This window comes from Heteronotia binoei, chromosome 3 (genome assembly GCF_032191835.1).
Source record: "Heteronotia binoei isolate CCM8104 ecotype False Entrance Well chromosome 3, APGP_CSIRO_Hbin_v1, whole genome shotgun sequence".
In the NCBI taxonomy this organism is placed as follows: Eukaryota; Metazoa; Chordata; class Lepidosauria; order Squamata; family Gekkonidae; genus Heteronotia; species Heteronotia binoei.
The window spans coordinates 40,055,009-40,077,269 of record NC_083225.1 but is presented as its reverse complement, the minus strand read 5'-3'; the positions used below and the strand labels follow the sequence as shown (position 1 = coordinate 40,077,269).

At 37.3% G+C, this 22,261-nt stretch overlaps 1 protein-coding gene across 13 annotated transcripts in view; it reads left to right on the top strand.

The window, feature by feature from the left end:
• DOCK9 (dedicator of cytokinesis 9) overlaps positions 1–21,909 on the top strand; it is a 170,954-nt gene extending 149,045 nt beyond the window's left edge. For 6 of the 13 annotated variants that reach the window (XM_060233655.1, XM_060233647.1, XM_060233654.1 and 3 more), the window contains exons 41-54: positions 180–362; positions 1,467–1,580; positions 2,994–3,209; positions 4,154–4,211; positions 6,446–6,552; positions 9,653–9,775; positions 11,144–11,257; positions 12,014–12,049; positions 12,775–12,921; positions 14,527–14,737; positions 16,339–16,529; positions 18,319–18,419; positions 18,590–18,728; positions 20,659–21,909. In XM_060233655.1, the coding sequence (XP_060089638.1) occupies positions 180–362; positions 1,467–1,580; positions 2,994–3,209; positions 4,154–4,211; positions 6,446–6,552; positions 9,653–9,775; positions 11,144–11,257; positions 12,014–12,049; positions 12,775–12,921; positions 14,527–14,737; positions 16,339–16,529; positions 18,319–18,419; positions 18,590–18,728; positions 20,659–20,781 (1,863 nt within the window). In that variant the 3' untranslated portion in view covers positions 20,782–21,909. Of the gene's footprint in view, positions 1–179; positions 363–1,466; positions 1,581–2,993; positions 3,210–4,153; positions 4,212–6,445; positions 6,553–9,652; positions 9,776–11,143; positions 11,258–12,013; positions 12,050–12,774; positions 12,922–14,526; positions 14,738–16,338; positions 16,530–18,318; positions 18,420–18,589; positions 18,742–19,821; positions 19,925–20,658 lie in introns of those variants that run through there. The other 7 variants (XM_060233659.1, XM_060233650.1, XM_060233658.1 and 4 more) reach the window with 3 other exon arrangements.
• The last annotated feature ends 352 nt before the right edge of the window (positions 21,910–22,261 follow it).

The window sequence follows — 22,261 nt, the reverse complement described above, 5'->3', positions numbered from 1 at the left end:
TTTCAGGTTCCTTCCTAATATTTTGCAAAATTAAAGGCCAGTCCATTTAAAATGTTTTCTTGTCCTTGACTGAATTTGTTTGATTATTATGTTATTTCATTATTCAAATGTTCTGATTTTCACCCTACTCTCCTTTTAAAGAAGGTTAGCCAAAGTAAATGTTTTTGTGTTTTCTGCAGTTTCCTTCTACATTTTATGAAGGGAGAGCAGATATGTGTTCAGCGTTGTGCTATGAAATTTTGAAGTGTTGCAACTCCAAGCTGAGTTCAATTCGGTTGGAAGCTTCACAACTCCTTTATTTCTTGATGAGGAATAATTTTGATTACACAGGAAAAAGATCATTTGTCAGGACCCACCTTCAAGTTAGTACATTTTATTTTTATATGTGAAAGTAGTGACAATTTTTATTAACATAGCATAAACCCAATTCAGTAAGGATACCCTAAAATAGAAGCATATTCTTTATGCACTATATTTTTGTTTTGGGGGATGAAATCTTTCACATCCAGCAGTTTGGCAGAATGGACACCATTGGACTACAATTGTATGTATATATATACTTCCTATACAGAAGTCTTGGAACACTTTACTGTTGCTCGGGGTACTTTGTATAAATCTACAGCAGGTTCAAATGTCATGCTATGGAGAATTTAACTGTTACTGAAACTACAATGAAACAATGCAATCTATCTTGTTCTGCATGTATAGCCACTATTTTCATCTTTCCCACAAGAGTGTGTGTATATTATCTGGTCCTTTTCTCAATATCACTGAGGTGAAGAGTCCCTTTTTCTAGATAGAGATAATTGATGTTAAGAAAGGCAGAAACTGATAAGGCTTTCATTTGTGCTTCACTTTTCCCCATTTGGATCTAATTTGGGGAACCATGCTGCCCCTGGTTTTACCATAATTTGTTTCCTTTCATATTGTACAAAGATGGTTGAAAAAGTTGGGGAACAAATTATTGTGCTTTGTACATAGAGAAGCATTGTTACAGTAGATTTTCAGTTCTCAGAAGTTCTACTTTGGAATTTAATACAAATTGTAATTATTTGAGTATTTATTGTATTCAGATTTTAAACTATTAAATATAACTAAACTTCTTTATAAAAAAAGAAAAAAAATCTTTATGTCTACCGTTTTTTTTTTATCCAAAAGAATCACCTGGTTGATTTACCATAGATTAATTAAATACAATTAATTTGGGGATGTTTTCATTCCCTCTGTCACAGCAACATTCCAAGGTGGCCTCCCACCCAAATTCTGTTTCTCATTAATCTCTCACTGTGTACCCAGTCCTTCTAATATACTCATACTCCCCAAATTGTGACAATTGCATGGATATTTGCCTGCAGGAAACCACCAAGAGAGTGGTTTCCTTTTTTCAATAGCTCTGATTTAGTATTTTCAAAGTGAATGGTTACAATAACCAAATACCATAAAACGTGTTTCTGCTTCTTTACAAGGTTATAATTTCTGTGAGTCAGTTGATTGCAGATGTTGTTGGAATAGGAGGCACCAGATTTCAGCAGTCTCTTTCCATCATTAATAACTGCGCCAACAATGACAGGCTTATTAAGGTTTGTAGTAGCTTTTTCTGTGTTGATGTAGACTTATTATGATCTAGCTGTTGGGAAACCCCATGGCTGCTATGGGGACCCTCTACAGTTCAAGAATGGAAATCATAGAGACATCCTTACAAGGTCTTCTGTGTATCCAACTCATGGTCTCATATGAATAGAGAACAAAATACACAAAAGTGTCTCTGATATGAAAAAAAAATAATTTTTAACAAAAAGGCATCTTGATGAAAACTGCTGATGCCTGAGAAGAAAACGAACTTCTCCAATAGGTTAAGTTAAAGTATAATTTCTAACAAGAAGTATAATTTTTAACAATAAGTCTCTAAGGTGCTACTGATCTCAAATCTAGCTGTGCTGCCCTAGCTACTTAATTTTGTTATAGATATTTGCATCATTTGATGTCATTACAAAAGTATAATTTTTAGCAATAAATGTCTAAATACCAAGTTTTTAGATTTTTTTGTATATTTATAATTTTTAACATTCATAAGTTCTCTAATATCCAGTTGTCATGTCATTTCATACATACACAGTGAAAGACTATACAATTACATAAACTAATCATAAGATAGAAAGCTCATGGATTATAGAACTGGGTTGTATGTTTACAAAATCACTGAAGTGAGAAGGGCAAGGTCCTGTAAGCAATCATGTCAACAAAAATGTAGACTTTGAACCAGACCAATATTTTCAAAAGCTGTGAAATATCCACAATGTGGTGAAATGAGCTTCTCAAAGCTAGGAACTCCTCAGTATGTCCAAATGGTGTTGCAATCCTCAAACTCTTTGAACTGATCTATTAACGAAGATCCCAGGTAGTCTCAAGCATTTTGTTTCTTCATCAGAGTGTTCCTTTGGCAAATATAGTCTTCCTTGCATTCTATATTGGAACTTATCATTAAGCATCAAAAAATCATGTATAACTCTAATGATCAACAAAGCCTAAGAAACCTATGAGGAATAGTGTCAGCCTCTCCATTTAGCTTAGACTATTAGATAAGATTCTAGTAACTGTATTCCTTTTTAATTAATTTCTGAGAGGAAAAGGAAAGCATCCATGCATATACTTATCACTACAATCTATGACTTGGGACATTTAAAAATTAATTTTATATGTTCAAACACAGTTGACATAAAAATAGTCCTCCCCTAAAAGTATTATATTGTTTTTTGTCAAAGTAAAACAGTAATGAATGTAACACACGGTGAACTTGTTCCTTATGAATTTAGGGTATTATGCCCCACTTAGCTTTGAGATGTTTCTTGATTATTTGTGTTCAATAGAGAAAAATTTCTGGTAACATGGCCTTTAAGCTGGTGGGGAAAGATTAGAAATACACAGCTTAACTTCTCTCTGCACTGTACTTCTTGTTATGCTCATTTATGTACTGCTGATCTTTCATGTCATAGCACACCACATTCCCTCCTAATGTAAAGGATTTGACAAAGCGCATCCGTACTGTCCTGATGGCCACTGCACAAATGAAGGAGCATGAGAATGACCCAGAAATGCTTGTAGATCTTCAGTACAGCTTGGCAAAGTCTTATGCTAGTACACCTGAACTCCGGAAGACCTGGTTGGATAGCATGGCCAAAATTCATGTCAAAAATGGAGATCTTTCAGAGGTGAGCAAAACAAAGCACTTGCAACTTTTTAAAAAATAATAACTTTTGGGGTGGTTGTGTACTATTGTTAAAGGAACCATTTGAAAATATAGAGGGTTTTTAAAAATATAGGTCTGAAAGTTCTAAGTTTGAAAAATGTTCTAGTGATTAATCTTTACCGTGTCTGCTGCCTTTAAAAGCATGTGACTATTCTGTGATAAGTAAATCAGTTTTGTTTTAAGAAGGTACAGTGATGCTTGCACACCTCCTTCTTCACTGTTGCATGCAGATTCCCCTTCCTTTCATGGTTCTGTATAACTAGGCATTGCATCCAGATGAGGTTCAGTCCTAATGAGGATTGCTTCTGTTCTGAGACTTTGGAATCTCTGTTGGAGATCTGTTTGTCAGTCACTGTTTTGTAGATTATAGCTCTACGGGAAGGTAGGGTGAGGGGATCTGCATGTGATGGGAAGAAAGGAGAGTGCAGGTTTGGGGTACATTCTTCATCCCCAAACTGTGGTTAAAGAGTTGGGAAATAGGCCATCTGTTCAAATGCTGCATCTGTTGTATTACTGTTCTAATTCCACTAAAAATTTAGAAAACAATGTATTTGTATATTCTTGTAATTATTGTTCTTAAAATTGAAAATATTTGACAATCTATGTGAAGATCTGTATCATCACAACACACAAACTGAAGGTATCAAAGAACATGCTTAAAAAGAGTTAGAATGTCTGTGCTGCTGTGTCTGATGGAGCTTTGACTCTTGATAGATACTCCCTCCCTCTTGATGATAATCAGACTTATTCACTGACGATTTCCTGGTATCTTATCAGTCTCTAAGGTGCTACTGATCTTTAATCTAGCTGTGCTGCCCTAGCTACTTAATTTTGCTATAGATATCTGCATCATTTGATGTCATTGCAAAAGGTCTGTAAAAAATGCTGGTTTTGCTTATATTTTAGGCAGCAATGTGCTATGTCCATGTAACAGCACTGGTAGCAGAGTATCTTCTGCGAAAAGGTAAACATTGCACAGCTATTCCACTGTTATTTCTAATCACTGTTGATAGTGAAACTTTTTCTTCTCAAGTTGTTCCTTTAATAATGTTCTGCTGTTTTCTGCATCTCCATTCAAATGTTCCTTGCCTGCTACTAACTAATAAAGTGATCTGCTGTTTGCTCCGCACACAATTGACAGAAAAAAGGCAAATATACCGGTAATCATTTCCTGCCTTTGCCTCTCTCATGTCATATCAAGCTCCAGATAATAATTTCCTCTTTAGAAACTTATTTTCTGTTTTTAAAAAATGATACTTTGGTATCCTTGTTCACCATAGCACTCTGTACAAACAACTATTTATGAACTCATACTCTCTCTCTCTTGATGGTAATCAAACTTATTCATTGACCATTTCCTGGTATACTGTCCCATCTGTCCTCCACCCAGACACGAACTCACTTTCCCCTCACCTCTGGGGGGAGAGAGATAGTATCATCTTATCACCCTAGGTCCAGGACAAGCGTCAGAGTGCTTGTTCTCTCCTCTACACGCAGCCAAACCCTTTGCCCAGGCTCTTCTCTGCCAGTCTGCACAGCTTTTGTGCCTTGCTTTTTCCCCACTTCTGGTTATTTAATCATTTTCTCATTTGTAACCCTAACACTTTTTTTTTTGTTTTTAAATTGATCTGTTGGAAGAGCTACTTTCACTTTAGCACACTTCTTTGTTTTAATGCTCTGGTTCCACCTTTTCTTTTCTGGATATTTACAGAATAGTTACAGACAGTTTAAGTAAGGGACTGTGTTGCAGGACATTGTGTGGTCTTGCTGAGCTGCGGTGTGGTCTTGCTGAGCTGTAACTGTTTCTGGGGCCTCTGCTGGCTGTGTGTTGGCTCCTCCTCCTGGGCTAGGGGCAGACATGGGTGAGTGTTAGCTTCTGCCTAGCCCTGCTGCACCTCTCTTATTTAAAGCAGCAGCTGTTGGCTGGTCCACTCGGCTTGTTTGGACATTCCCTCCCTCCCTTTATGTTTTTAGTTTTATTTAATTTTTTCATTGTCACAGTTTTATGGTGGTTTTAGGCATCAAGCTGGATCCATTTGAGGGGAGGCTGTGCCTGTGTGCCTGTTTCCCCAAGTGGAGGTCAAACCATTTAGTGGCATGCCCAGCTTGGGGGTGGTTGCCTGGCTCCATTCCCAGGTGACAGTGGTTCCATGCAAAGCCTTGAGCCTTTGTGGGACAACTTCCTTGCCACTGATTCCCCCAGCAACAAAAAAGCACGGGGATCCCTAGTGTGTGAGTGTAGAGAACAGCAATAAACACCATGGGAAGACCATCAAGGATTATATACACTAGAAATATCTGAATATAGAATATATTGAATAAATATTTACATTTTCAAATAAATGTCTATATAGAGTTGGTGATCCAGAACCCAAAACATACACAATATGGTATATCATATATCAACATAGATACAAAATGACATCACAGTAGCTGCACTTCCAGATGCTAATGACAAGATCTGAACATAAATAAACCCAACAGATTAACCTTTCTTGGATGCAATAGAAGCATCCAAAGACTTCTAACAGTTGTAAATCAAGCAGAGGACAATCAGAGGGAAATTTCTACAGCTGAATGCCTTTGCCAGATATGTGGATGTTTAAATTTTTCTTCTTCTGATTAAGCAGCTGAATAATGGAACCTGATTTCAAAGATAATTACACTGTCAACCATTTCTTTTAGATATACTAAATCACAGGGTTCTCACCAACCCTGGGGTTCAGTATAGTTAAAAGGCCTTTCCATTATCCAGAGGTCTCATTCATGTTACAGTAGGCATGCCAAGTTGTAGGTCTCTTTGTGTAATCAGTGGAACTGACCTGAGGTTCTGATGCTCTGGACCTTAATTACTGACTAGTCATATTTTGGCTAGAAGATACTGCTCTTGTATTGTTTCTGTTCCTCTTACCATTGAGCCATTCTACATATTCCTTGTTATGAAAATGTTTTCTAGTGTACCATTCAGTTGGATTACTTGTTTATGAAAGGCATATTAAAATATTTAATCCCTGTGCTGCTTCCACCCAAGGAAATAACCTCATGATGTAACTATATAAAGGTCACTTGTAATGAACCTAATTATCAGGAACTATATCTTTATTTTTATTATGCCTCTGCTGCATTTATAGTTCCTGCTCCCCTTTTGCTGATCAGGTTACCAAAGCTGATATATACATTTCTTTTCTGAATACACAGGAATGTTTAAGCAAGGCTGCTCAAGCTTCAGAGTAATCACTCCAAATATAGATGAAGAGGCTTCAATGATGGAAGATGTGGGGATGCAGGATGTTCACTTTAATGAAGTATGTACCCTCATTTTGATGCCTGTGCATATATAATGTGTAATATTTGAACAATTGTGTTAGTAATTTATTTTCTATTTATTTTTAATCTTACACCCTACTGTCTAACTTCAAGGTCTCCCACACATAACATATAGACATAATATATAAATATGCCAAACACAAACTGTAAAGAATAAAATGAATAATATATTAATATATACTACAAGTGGGGGGGCCCATGAGATGCACTGGGGGAGAATTCTATATCTCCTTGGGGCCTCAGGCTAGAGGTCTCACCACCCAAAACTGAACCCGGAAGCCGGTGTCCAGAGCAGCAGCCAGCATCTTCACCTGTCAGTCCCAGGCCTGCTGCAGGTGTGTCTGCTGTGATTTAGAGTTTATTAAATGAAGTTTTTGAGGAATTTTTAAAGATTTCTGTGACCTTGCCTTGCAATTCAATGATATAAGACAGCATTAAAGTTAAATATTTTTTAAAAACCAAAAGTAGCTCTTTAACTCTCAAGTGCGCAGTTCTAGTTGCTTAGCCCTGTATGGTGCCACCATCACATATCTAGACAAACCTGTAGATACAAAAGCATTACATATTCTTATTTAAACATTCTGCTTCTTGTAGTCTTTTTAAAAAGTTGATGTCCAGCAATTGGCATAAAGTTTTCAAAATTTTAGTTTTCATTACCACTAACCTGTCGCATACAGTTTCCAAGTCACATTAAACCTTTTTATCTTTACAGCTGCTGGGAAAAGTGTAGTTTCGCTACTTTGATAATTATATTGCACATGCTTTATCATGCACTTAAAGGCCTTATCTTTTTGTGATAGTCATATGAACTCTAGACCCTCTTAAAGATACATTCACATCCTAAAAATAGAGTGAACCATGTTTTTAAAATACTGAAGAATAAGTTTCTGAATAAAGCATGTAATTTTAAACTAACATGTATCATTACTATGATTTTTTGGGTATTTTAGAAAGCAAGGGTAAATGTGTCTGATACAGTCCATTATTTCTGTTTATTTTCAACATAGTAGAAAATGTTGGTATGTTAACTGCCATCACTTGTCAGGTACCTGTACAAAATCAGTCACCAGTGTTGGAAATTTTACTGGAGCTGTTTGGGTTGCTGATGCAAAAAAGTTCAGTCCTGTTAACAATTTGTCTTTTGCTCCACTGGGCTTCTGGACAAACCTCCATTCTCTGGTGGGCAAGCATACATTAGAGTTGGTGGATAGTATCTGTTCATACTGGTGTCACTGACCCCGATGCCCTACCTATACTGCTTAACAAATAATGAATATAGGAGAACATTTACACTTATGAGATGGGATGTTTTCCCTTCAGCAGTGGTGGAGGGGAGGTACAAAAAAGTACCGTTCCAAGAACGACTATGTCTCTGCTGCAATGATGGTATCGAATCTTTAGTCCGTGTCATATTTGACTGTGAGGCTTATAATGATCATCAGTAAGTACTTCCATTTTCCACGGTCATACCTTTTACCAGTAGTCAAAAACTGCAACTCCTTAAAAATCTTCTTGATGATAAGAACCCTGAGGTTACATACAAATTAGCAAAATTTGGCTGGCTTGCCACAAGAATAAGGAAAACTCTAATAACTCAGTTAGGAAATGGCTAAACACCTTTGCCAATCTGTTTGCTGTAACTGCCATGTTCCATTATATTTGTAGTTTTACAACAGTATTTTATGCCTTTTTATATATGATTTTATGGTCATTCAGTTTTAATTTTGTATGATTTTACTGTTTTAAATGCTGGCTTAGGCTGTGATTGCCTTCCATCCTTCCGAGGTTGGTAAAATGAGTACCCAGCTTTCTGGGGGGAAAGTGTAGATGACTGGGGAAGGCAATGCCAAACCACCCAAGAGTTGGAAATGACAGGTGCTTGCACAGGGGACCTCTCTTTTTCCTAGGCTGTGATTAAACAAACAAACATACTGGTGTTGCAATAAAAACGATGGCAGAGCTATACATGGATGTATTTGGTCAGAAGAATTGTAACATGCTCTGAGTAGGTCTCTCCTTAAAAAATATTCAGATGCAGTACATATTCAGATGAATGCAGCTCATGGCTGCTTACCTCTTCAGGTGAAACTCTGGAAAATATGATGCCAGTTCTTTTGTCATTTTGCTTCCCAGTTCAAATCAAAGTGCTGCTTATTACCTAGTAATTTTAATAGCCCGGCATCTAACAGAATCACTTCTTCCCTATTTACCTCTCTGATCAGGGTTGAACTAGATGTATCTTGACAAACGTGAGTTCCGAAATCCTATGTTTACCAAGATAATGGGAATGTGGAGAGGAACTTACAGGAAAGGACTGACAGAAAGGAAGGAGTGGTGGTTAGCTTCATCTATGCCTACTGATTCTGCTCTGTATAATCCTTGCCCTGTTGCTTTTCCCTCTTGTGATTTTAGATTCCATAGAGAAAATTTAATTAAAATGGCTAGTAGAGACTGTGTAAGAAAAATAGTCTGTAGGATAAGGGTTTAAACAACACCCTTCTTCCCTCATAGGTAATATAGGACTGGGAACCCTGTTTTCACTCAGGTATGTAAGAGGCAGCCCTAGTTCTAATTCTGTGGCCATGGGAACAAAATAAAAAAACAACAAAATCAGACATAAAAGTACTGCCTATGGGAATACGTGCTTGAGTTTGCATGGCTGATATGTCACTTTCAAAGTATATTTTTAGGAACAATTATGCTGAGTTAACTGTGGTCCAGTTGAATAGATTTGCCTGTTGTAATATTGCTTATACATGGTAGAGCAATCCTGCTGAAGCTAAACAGATCATGAACCGAGTAGGAGACTGTCTGGGAACCTCTTGTACACTTTCTGTAGTTCATAGAATAAAGTGAAATACATATAGCATGTATGCCATGGCATCTGTATATTTTGATTATTTTAATACATTTTTTTTGTTTATTTTGAAATTTAAAATATGGTGCTAAAATATGATCTTTGCTCTTTGAGAACAATACATCTGGTTAGTCTTGGTAGTAAGCCCCACTGAGTATACCTGAGTAAGCAGATCCTACTCAGAGGGTTAGGATTCAATTTGTTTGTCTTTCCTTGACTAGGATGTGCTGATGGAGTTGTTAGAACAATGTGCAGATGGTCTGTGGAAGGCTGAACGTTATGAACTGATCGCTGATATCTATAAGCTTATAATTCCTATTTATGAAAAGAGAAGAGATTTTGAGGTATGTGATTAAAAGCTGTGGTAAATATCTATGTTGGTTTCATTTGATTTGAATATAATTTTGTTGTGGCTTTCCATTGAAAGTAAGGAGACTTAAATGGTCAGAACTCATTGGTTTTGACTTGAGGCTCTCCTTCATGTTCCCCCCCCCCCCTTTGGATCTGGCCACATATTGTTTCAGTTTATCCATTGGCTTCCACAGTTTTGTCTTTAGTTTTTGCTTTGTCTTTTGTTGTTGTTGCTGCTATTTTTTTCTGATTCTTTTGGAACCACTTATGCCCCGATCTTTTTATGGAAGCTGATTTTGAGTTGGCTTTTTCTTTGTATGTAATTTTTTTGGGGGGAGGGGGGTTGTAACACCCACCTCCAACCCACTTTTCAATGATTGACCTGTTGTCATTGTTGAATCATGCCCCCCCACTGAAAACTAGTGGATTGGTTGGTCTTAAATTGGTTGGTTTGACTCCTGCTTTGATTTAGTGGTTTCAGTGTTTCTTTCAAAGGCTTGAAAATATCAATATGTAATGGTATTTTGAACAAGTTCCCAGAATTCCCAGTTTTCATTTTTATGAAAAATAAACCTCTAGCCCTTTCCTTTACCAAGATATAAGGGTAAAGGCATATCTACATGCGGGGAGGTGAGAGGTTTTGTTTTATTTTTTTAAATGAAAGCTGGGAATTTAGAAGAACTGGCCTGAACTACCATTAGTGTTACTTTGAGATACTGATATTTTAGGGACTTTTTTTTAAAAATGGAGGGTGCTGTGATAATACTGTTGATGACACCACCCTTCCTTGAAAAATCTCATTATTTAACAGACTCCATAAATATGAAAATTCACAGGGAAGGCAGATGTGCAGAACAACAATGCCTAAACTGATTCCAGTGCTTGCAGTTCAGTTGTCAAGAAAACCAGCAGAAAGTTGAGCATGCAAAAATGGTCTGGATGTAGACAAGACTAACTTTAGCTCAGCTGGAGCCATTGGATTTTCCAAACAGATGCCAGTAGTGGTGATGAACAAAATCAGTAATTTCTTCTGACCCTGGAAATATTCCCAATATTGCAGAGCCATCAGGGACAAGCAGATATGCAGGTCAGGGAGCAGAAGTGATGAAGAGGCAACTTTGCATTTCCCTCCCTTCTACTCTCTTTGTCCTTGTGGGTTCAGTGAGCCCTGGAATTATGTTTCCAGAAGTCAAAAGGAAACAAATCAGTGCCTTCCACTGGTAGTTATCGTTGTTGAATGTTTCAGTAGACAGATCCTAAAATCTTTTACCCTGATGTAGAGTGCAAGTAATGTGAAAGTTAATGCTTTTTAATATATATTGAATACCTAAGTGCTTCCATGTTTTTCCTCTTATTTACAGAGGCTAGCTCATCTCTATGACACACTGCATCGAGCATACAGCAAAGTCACAGAAGTTATGCATACAGGAAAAAGGTTGCTGGGCACCTATTTCAGAGTTGCATTTTTTGGACAGGTGCGCATTGTCTCAGCTTATATGTAATTTAGTGTCTAAAAGAATGCAGCATTTTGCAGTGGTTGGATCTATGGTTCTACGCTATTAATAGAGAAGCTTTCCTGGGTGTAAAAGGTTTTCCATCATCAGAACAGCTGTTGACACTGGCAGAAGACTCCTTGTGCTGGATGAAGATTCTGCCATTATGGAATGGAACTGTAGGATCCAACCCAATGTATTCTCTCTCTTTTTAACAGCACACATTTAATGTCCACATTCTAGAGACCTCTGTTTGAAATGAATGAACTCGTTAGCTAAATGACTGTATTCTGAATGAGAAATCTATTTCCTTCATCAGTAAACGTTCTGCTTTTTTTCTTTTTTTCTTGTCTGTTACTTTCTTAAGGCAGCGGTAAGTTTTTTCCAGTAATGACCCCTTATAGCTATTTATTATTTTTAAAATACCTTCAGTGCTTTGATGTGGTATGCCAGCCTGCTTTCTGACTTGTATCTCAGTCTAGCTCTTCTACTTGAGAAAATAATATTCAGTCACACATGCAGAAAACTGCACATATCTCTTTGGACTGCATGCTTATATAGAGATTCAGCTTTTCTGCTGACTGTGTCATTCCACTCTAAGTTGTCTTTGTGTGTGCGCGTTCAGTGCAAGAAAATAAGTTTTAAGCTTTAATAGAAATTTGCTATATAAATGGCACTGAATCCTACAGCTGGAGTATTATAACATTCAATTTGTTCTGTTGTCTCTTATGACTGTAGCAATACCAGTTTACAGACAGTGAAACAGATGTGGAGGTAATTACAGAAACTGCTTTCCAAAGCAAGCAATGCAGTAAAAAAATACTGTTTATAAGCATAGTTTGATGTGGGTATTTTTGTCAGTCTAGCCTGCATTTATACATGCCATGTTGTGTTCCTTGCACTACAGTTTCCATTTCATCTTAAGTTAGGAATATTTTGTTTTTCAATTTAAAACATTAACTCAGAACTAGCTTTCCTGTTTCACCTCCCATAATTGCAGGCTTCAACATAAATTAGTTGGCTAATACATTAATATTGTATATGTCCAAATTCCAAGCAACTAAATTAAATTTAAGGGTTATATTAAGAATAGATTTAGGCTTGTCTTGTACTGTACCATATGACCTATTTGTATGGAACACTTTGCCGGTTTAAAATGATGAGGCCCAGCGATTGGAGAGGACTAGTATATTGGCATGTGAAACAGGCATGTGAATGATCAGTAGAGAGGGATTTCCTTGCAAAACATTTGTTGGTATCTCATGTAATTTACAGCATCCTTCGAATAACCTTTGAGTGCTTCCATTTCCGATACACCCCTTCTGCTTTAGGTTCTATTTTATTTTCTTCTTGATTCCTCAATATAATATTTTTATTTTTGCTTCAGCATTGGCATCATACACTGACGTTGCTTCTGAATATTTGGTGTCATTATTTTTTAATCACTTTACTGGTCAAAACTGAGGTTTTTTAAAATGGTACCTTTTTTTCCCCAAAAGGGTTTTTTTGAAGATGAAGATGGAAAAGAATATATTTACAAAGAACCTAAACTCACCCCACTTTCAGAAATTTCCCAAAGGCTACAAAAACTCTACTCCGACAAATTTGGATCTGAAAATGTCAGGATGATCCAAGATTCTGGCAAAGTAGGTCTTATGTTGTACAAGGAATGGAATGCTATATTAAATGAATAAGTATTACTTTGGGGTATCACTATCATAATTTCCTGTAATTCATGTTCTGGTGCAGTAGGGCAGTGAAGTGAGGCCATGTGTAGTCCAGCCATTCTCTGGAAGCTCTCCTACAAATGCAAAAAAGAACATAATCCTGTCCCCCAGTGGCTTGATGAGGACTGATATGGATCGGTTAGTGGGATACTGGGAGAAAGAAATTGACTTGCTCAAGCCCTTATGATCTTACACTATCCAGGGAGGTGGGAAGGTTTAGATCAGGAAGGAAACTTCCCAAACACTGCAACTCCTGATAGGCTCAAAACTTGTTCCCTCTAATAGTAAACTTTTTTTTAAAAAATGTTTTATTTAATTAAATACCACAGTCTTTCAATAGAAACAAGTACATTAATCAAAGCTGACAGAACTGAAAGGTTGAAAAGCATATTAAGAGTACAAACCATCAGTAAAATTGAGTCTGAACATCTATACATAGTAAACTAGAAATACAAATGCAAAGCTGAGAAGTAAGTTGGACAACAGAGATTTACGCCAGCGGGGTATCAGATTAAGGAATCAATATCATCCAATCAGTGTGAGCAAAGAAGACAGAGTTGGCTTTTACTTAATATATAGCAGTCATTTGAGGGATCAGACCAACACTTGATCATTAGAGGTTGTCATTTCTCTAGAAAACTGGATTGGCCAGAAGGGTCTTTAAACTTATCCAAGTTATATGTAATCTTATCCAGGATAAATAAGTCCCATAAATTCAAGTGCCAGACTTGATAGCTAAACTGCCATCCACTGACAGTAGGAGTTTCTGCATACTCTGGACGCTCCTCTGGTATAACAGTGCTATTATTTCATTAAATTAAAGGAGGGGGGGGGAGAAAAGGTGGTTTGTTCTTATTGTCTCCAGTAAGAGTGCTTATAAACATAATTATTAAGTGCTGATAAACATCAATTAAGAAGAAAAAATAGGAAACCAGGAAGGCCCTGACCAGGTTTCTGATAGAGTAATGTGGAATGGGAGATTGGGCTTGGGAGATTTATTCTGCGAGGCATACATGCCCTGATATCTCACCATCGCCACCAACCAAGGATTTTGTGAGCTTTTAAGGGCTTTGACTCCTTTGAAGCTAAAATAATCCCTGGTAGTGTGGAATAAAGGGTTATGATCAGAGATTTTTTTCAGATTTTGATTAATTATATCCCCTCTCCCAAAAGGTGCTTTAAAAGCACCCTGAAGAGTTTATAACTGGGGACAAGGGAACATTTTCCTCCCCCCACCCTTAGTGCACATACTGTCAGCAGCTATGGCAATTGTCCTGTGGTGCTAAATTGTTGGAGCCTAGGGAAGCTGGAAACTTCTACTCTGAGCCTGAAGTGCAGCATTAGGTTTTTGTGTTGTGATGAAGATTTTGTCATTTTTTATTTCACCACAATGCATTCCAGGCCCTCGTTTTAATATTGAAATTGTCGTAAAAATTTAAGATTTTGCAAGTGAAAGTGTGTTTAAAGCCCCAAATTAGCTTTTTACTGTCTACATTGCTAGTTGATTCTCTCAATTATTTTAAGGTAAATCCTAAGGATTTGGATTCAAAATATGCATACATTCAAGTTACACATGTTGTTCCGTACTTTGAGGAAAAGGAGCTGCAGGAGAGAAAAACAGAGTTTGAAAGAAATCACAACATCCGGCGCTTTATGTTTGAGATGCCTTTTACACATTTGGGTAAAAGACGTGGTGGTGTGGAAGAGCAGTGTAAACGGCGCACCATTCTGACAGGTACTAGATAATAGGTTTGATGTTCTTTATCCCTCCCACTCGCCTCCATCGACAATTGTATTGCTCTTGCTTTCTATATTACATACTACATTCTTCCTTTCTATCAAGAAAGGTGTCAGTGGAATCTCTGCCTGTGTTAATCCTATATGCTTTCTATGGCAATGTCAAGCCAGTATTAAACATCTAGTATGTAAGCTCAACCTGAATGAGTTGTACTATTTTGTTGTTTTTCAAATATATGTATCTTTAATCACATAGTCATCCTGCCCTCTATTCATTCCCCATTATGTTTACAAATTGTGCAGAATTTTCTGCCATGTTTTGCTTTCAGTTACAGAACAATTACTGTCAAGCAGAAAACCACATAATACAAGCCATATTACAGCTACTTCATAGAGCACACATATTCTGAAGATGCACTTATAAACATTAAACTTTAAACATTTCCAAGTTCAGTTCCTCATATCACCAGCTGAAAGGAACTCAAGTTTCAGGTGCTGGGAAAGCTGCCTTGAGCCATGAGAAAAGGCAGAAAGGATATAAATATTTTAGCAAATTATAAGCCTTGAGGCCTAGGGGAACTGCTGCCAGTCAGAGTAGACAGTACTGATCTAGATGGACACAAGATGTGCCTCCATGGTCAGCATCCTGCATCTGTATCAGAAGCTTTATTTGCAATATGTATTGTACACATGCTCTCTTCAGAATGCTGGGGTTGGCCTCAGCTCTTCAGTCAGTGTATATTTATTGGCAAATAGGGGTTGCTACCTATGAAGGCAATACTTGGTAGCTGCAAGAACAGCATGTTAGTGCCACTGTCTTGAATTTTATTGTGAAGATGTTCTGCTCAGATAGGAAGTCTCCTAACTACTTAAGATATGTGCTCTGAAGCAATCCAGTTGCAACTCAGAGAGGAGGGTCACCTCCAGTATTTCATTAAATATCTCCTTTGGCATAGTTAGAGTAGTGAGACCTTGTGTCAAGAATCATAGCCTTGGCCGAATCTCATTTTTCCTTTCTCTTTGTTTTCCGCCCTGCATCACATGTGAACCACTGAATAACTGTTTAAGCAAATTATTTGTTTATTACCTTATGTTACCTAATAAAACACAGCCAAGGTTCAACTGTTTTACATGCTGACTAATAGGGACTCCATGAATCATGATCATTACAGTCTGTAGTTTTTAAGATACAGCTTCAGTTTCTATAGCCAAATCTGCTATAGTTGTATTCTGGGAAGAGTGGGATTAAATTTATTTGGATAAAAAGGCTATCACAGCCACAAAGAGGAACTACTAGGAAAAGACTACTATTTTAAAATGGTTCAAGCTTGCCTCCTCCTTGTTACTTCCAGTTGGCCTTTTCTCAATAGCTGACACTTACAGTGGCTAGTAACAGCACTGTCCCTTTCTCCACAGAATGGAAGAGGCACGTAGGCTACCCTTGAGTTGAAGAACCAATAGTGAAAGATAAATACTAGCTACTAGATGGATACTTTCACTCTGAACTGCATTATATGTCTTGCATGGCTAAATTACTTGTTCTCATATTATCTGTTTCTTCTGCAAAATGCTGTAGTGACTATTGTTTTCTTTCTACAGCTATACATTGTTTTCCCTATGTAAAAAAGCGGATTCCCATAATGTACCAGCACCACACAGATTTAAACCCAATTGAAGTCGCCATTGATGAAATGAGTAAGAAGGTTGCAGAGCTCCGACAGCTTTGTTCTTCAACTGAAGTAGATATGATCAAATTGCAGCTAAAGCTTCAGGGTAGTGTCAGTGTCCAGGTAAGATAATTTCATTAAAATGTAGATTTCATTTATCTCAGAACTAATCCTCTCTCTTCCATGCTTTCTTCTTCTTCTTTTGCCATGGCTTAAATCTTATCATGAACCAATAATGTCCAGTGATTTAAAGAGGTTAGATGTGGCTTAGAGACCTACAGTCAGCTCTCTACCAAATCAAGTGTTCTGGGACATTTTAGCAGATCTCAGCATTACAGATATACTTAAGTGCCATCTAGTTGCAACCAAATCATGGCACCCCCCAAAAGGTGTTTTCTAGGGAAGAGAGAAGCAGAGGTAGTTTGCCATTGCCTTCCTCTAGGAGTTTTCCTTAGACATCTCCAGTGTTCCCTCTAGACTGAGTTAGTGTGAGCTGGCTCACCATTTTTTAGCCTCTGAACATAAGAACATAAGAGAAGCCATGTTAGATCAGGCCAATGGTCCATCCAGTCCAACACTCTGTGTCACACAGTGGCAAAAAACTTTTATATACACACACACTGTGGCTAATAGCCACTGATGGACCTCTGCTCCATATTTTTATCCAAACCCCTCTTGAAGGTGGCTATGCTTGTGGCCGCCACCACCTCCTGTGGCAGTGAATTCCACATGTTAATCACCCTTTGGGTGAAGAAGCACTTCTTTTATCCGTTTTAACCTGTCTGCTCAGCAATTTCATCGAATGCTCACGAGTTCTTGTATTGTGAGAAAGGGAGAAAAGTACTTCTTTCTCTACTTTCTCCATCCCATGCATTATCTTGTGAACCTCTATCATGTCACCCCGCAGTCGACGTTTCTCCAAGCTAAAGAGTCCCAAGCGTTTCAACCTTTCTTCATAGGGAAAGTGTTCCAGCCCTTTAATCATTCTAGTTGCCCTTTTCTGGACTTTCTCCAATGCTATAATATCCTTTTTGAGGTGCGGCGACCAGAACTGCACACAGTACTCCAAATGAGACCGCACCATCGATTTATACAGGGGCATTATGATACTGGCTAATTTGTTTTCAATTCCCAGCATGGCGTTGGCCTTTTTTATTGCAAACGCACACTGTCTTGACATTTTCAGTGAGTTATCTACCATGACCCCAAGATCTCTCTCTTGGTCAGTCTCTGCCAGTTCACACCCCATCAACTTGTATTTATAGCTGGGATTCTTGGCCCCAATGTGCATTATTTTGCACTTGGCCACATTGAACCGCATCTGCCACGTTGACGCCCACTCACCCAGCCTCAACAGATCCCTTTGGAGTTCCTCACAATCCTCTCTGGTTCTCACCACCCTGAACAATTTTGTGTCATCCGCAAACTTGGCCACTTCACTGCTCACTCCCAACTCTAAATCATACATTTTTGGCTCATACATTTTTGTCTTAGCTCAGGAAAAATAGTCTTAGACCAAACTTATTTATGCAGTAGCTCACAACTTCTATGCCAGGAGCTCACAAAGTAGAATTTTTGCTCACAAGATTCCACAGCTTAGAGGGAGCATTGGTCATCTCCCATCCAAGTACTGACCCTCCTTAGCTTTCAAGATCTGATGAGATTGAGTTGTACCATTCCACCTTCCCTCCTATGCTAGTTCATATGAATTCCGTCTCTGTACTGATAGAAAAATAGGCTATAATGATTGGCACGTCTGGAAGCATGAACTGAAATTAAAATCCTGATTTTTTTTCCCCCATTGGTATCCTGCCAAGTTCAGGAGGCTCTGTGGTGGCAGGGATTGCTTTTACTTGTATTGAAGATTTTTTTAAAAAAAACCCCACTGTTATTACTGTTTCTGTTATTTTAGGTTAATGCCGGGCCATTAGCATATGCAAGAGCTTTCCTAGATGACACAAACACCAAAAGATATCCAGATAATAAAGTGAAGTTACTGAAGGAAGTGTTCAGGTAAATGATCTGAAAGTTAAGGGAGCAAGTGTGTCTACTCAGAATCCTACTGAAGTTTAATCAGTGGGGCTTACTTCCAAGAAAGCATCCTTAGGATTGCACTGTAAGCAATATGGGAAGCCTGATTCTTGAATTGTTATTATAAAACTTTGTTTTACTTACATTTTCAGACAATTCGTTGAGGCTTGCGGTCAGGCCCTTGAAGTCAATGAACGACTTATAAAAGAAGATCAGATAGAATATCAAGAAGAAATGAAGGCTAATTATAGAGAAATGGCAAAAGAGCTCTCTGAAATTATGCATGAGCAAGTATGTACTGAACCTAAAGTCTTGCATTGAGGGTACTATAGGAAACTGGGTAACACTTTTCAGTAGATATCAATATTCATTCCTCAGAATTTTATATTTACTACAGAATATGTCATTAAAAGAAGTCAGCTTTGAATGTATTATTATCGGATCTTCTCCAGTTAATCAAATCAGCATTTTAACATTGACTAGTAAGAAAAAAAAAACCCTCACTAAATGTCATTAGTTTTTACATGTGATTGTCTGTGAACTGTGCAAACTGTTCTCCTGTAAAAGTTGTTTTGAATGCATCGTAATAACCTGTTTCTTGAAGAAGGGACATTTAAAAGGCTATATGCAAAATGATAAGATAGTAGGTAGTGGTTCAGGAAAGAAATGATGATTTCATCTTAGAATAGCTTTAAGCAGATATTAAGTGTTTGGACAATAACCCACCTTTTTGCTTGTGCTGTGATTTTACTTAAATCCTATTAATACATTTGGTTATCCTTAAGTCATCTTCCACTTTGTGTCTTATGGTTGGAACTGTTTTTACTTACACAAAATCTGTCACAAAGTAAGAAGATGTCTTTAGATGTTGCAAAACTTGCCCCTTATCTACACAATACAGGAGAATCAAGACTGAATGCAAAAGCCCAGCTGCCTTCTTGCTTTTGTAACTTTGTGCATGATATAGGCATTGGGGCTATACCACATTTGGCTGAAAGTAAATAAGGAGGAGGACTCTTGCCAGGATAGTGTTTCCACAATGCATGGTGTGGTTAGAGGTCCAGCTCATTAATTGGCATGTGTGTGAATCCTTCCTTCCCAATCTGAGTTGAAATGTGAAGATCTGAGATTTTATACAGGGAGATATGCTTGGTAGTTTTCAAATTTTCACTAAGTGATATGAAAGAAATAATCCAAGTTTGTGGCTTGTTATCTGAGATCAATATATTTGGCAGAGCTATCTGTTCTACAAACAGTGAATGTCCATTTTGCTTTCTGTAGAGATTACAGCTTGTTGAGAGGTGTTAAATTTATTGTAGAAATCTTAATGGGCATCTCTCTCTCTCCCTCCCTTCCCTCTATGCTGCTTTGAAAATGTGATCAGCTGGGATGGTAATACCTTTTAGTTTCTCTTTCTAGCTCTGTATTGCCTTTTATTCCTATGGTTCAGGATGAAATGCTGTATTTTTCTGTCTGTTGTGCGGAACTGAGAACAAATTTAAGCAATCTTTCTCATGTTGCTTTAATAGGCTCTTCAGTTATTCTTCAGGTCGTGTTGTGTAAGTGGCATGTACTCTAGGTACCTGCAACTAGGGTAGGATGCAAAGCTCCCAATAATAAGATTCAAAAATATTGTGGGTCAGTAAACCTTTTTCAATCGAATTACTCATTACTAATCACAGAATTATATAAACAAAATGATGGGTGGGGGAGAACTGAAGTCAAATTCACAACTATATTGTGATACAGGCAGGACTTTTTTTTTTGAGCAGGAATGCAATTCCGGCTGGCTTGGCATCAGGCCATGTGGCCTAATATGCAAGCAGGTTCCTGCTGGGCTTTTTCTACAAAAAATGATGACAATAGGAGATGTGGCCTAATATGCCAATGAGTTCCTGCTGGGCTTTTTCCACAGTAGAAAGCCCTGGATGCAGGGATCTTTCCCAACTATTCTTTCAAGAAAGTCAGTTCCCTTCCTTCCCTCAATCACTCTTTATTTCAGAGATAGGAGTGTTAACAAAGTATTCTTCTCTAATTGAGGGAACTTCAGTTTCAACTTCTCATAAATATATGCATTTCAACCTGGTTTCCTGCGGTCATCTAAAGCTAGGTAGACCTGTTTTGACTAGTGGCTAAACTATAGAGCCAAGGCTAAGTTGCAGTTTTTAAAAGGCCTTTCTTTTTCAAAGAGTGTGTAAAACATATTTATTTTCTCTTTAAGATTACTGCAGTGGAAGAAAAGACCAGTGTAATGCCTAACTCACTACACATTTTTAATGCCATAAGTGGGACTCCAACAAGCACAACAGTTCACGGGATGCCCAGCTCTTCTTCAGTCGTATAAGAGTTTTTGTAAATGAAAGTATCTTTAACTTGGAATACAAGTGGATTTTTTAAAAATCATTTGCAAATTCAGGAGGAAATCCAAAGTTGGCAATAGGAGCATGCAAACAGAAAGTTACTAACACCTTTTGAGTCAGTTAGGGGAAAGAAAATAGGAATTGATTTCTGAAAATATACTGATGGTGCACATATTTTTTATATTCTGCTGGCAATATTAGAAGTTCTTAGTCTTCACAGAAGTGTTCTGGGAAACTTAAATGATAGAGTTTCCCTCCTGTTCGTCCTTCAGTTGTATTATAAACTGTATGGCACATTACAGGTGGGTGTTGTGGAATGTAGGTTTGCAGATACAAACCAGGCAAGTGTTCTTCAATTTATGCACATTGATTCAAAGTATAAACGCTATGGAACTAAGTAGGCACTAATTTATGAGGGGTTAATGGAAGTAATGGTAGCTTTTGTACTGTTGAGTAAACATTTGTGCTCCATTTTATACTTCGTTGGCATTTTGGAAAGCTTCAGAGCTTAAACTTGATCAAGCAGTGAAGTCCAACCAAAGGTCACCATGTGATACTTACAAACTATATAGTAAGCAAGATATGTACATATTTGTTAATACAGCTCAGAGTCTGTACATAAACATATTGCATTTCTAAACATTTTTAATATTCATACCAGCTTTCATCATTCTACAATTGTGACAAATCTAAGCTCATTCCAAGTATATACTCTGTTTTCTTTTTACAGTTTATTGTATATAAATAAGTGCAATATGGAGTTGTATACAGTTTCGGTAACATTATGCACTGTTTTTAAAAAGAATACATCATTTTTGCCAAAGTGATGGAGTATGTAAGTGGTGATAACTACTGTGATAAATGGTGGTGTAATTTAAAGCTTTTACTATATTATTTTAAGACATTAAGTAGTAATTTTATATTTGAAGATGATAAAGGATTTAATTTTATTTAACTGGAATCACTGTCCTGCTGCAATTAAAACATTATGTACAACATCTATATTAAAAAAGATTTAATTTCTGTGCAGTGTCATGTAGGTCATCTTTGCTAGCATGACGCAACACACTAAAAGCACACATTAAATTATTTTAATAAATATTATGCTTGAACATTTTTATGTCTCTGTAGGCCATAAATGTTTCAGTTTTGCTCTGGTACATCCAAAGGCTTCCAATAAGGGATACTGTTCATAAATACAATATGGAAAAGGATTCCTGGTTTCTCTTAAGGAGACATTCTTTTCCATAGAAATTCTTTTCAGTTAACTCAGTGGCTTCCATATATGTATGAGCAAGACCACATGGTTATATAAAATTGGAAAATAGCCTAGGATTCTCCTTAAGCATTTTGTATTATTTAATTGTGCACAATAGTGCCTTTTTCCTCAACTGTTCTTGAAATATTTACAAGCATACTTGATATGATTTATTATACTTTTTTGAGATAGAAGTTCTATTTGGC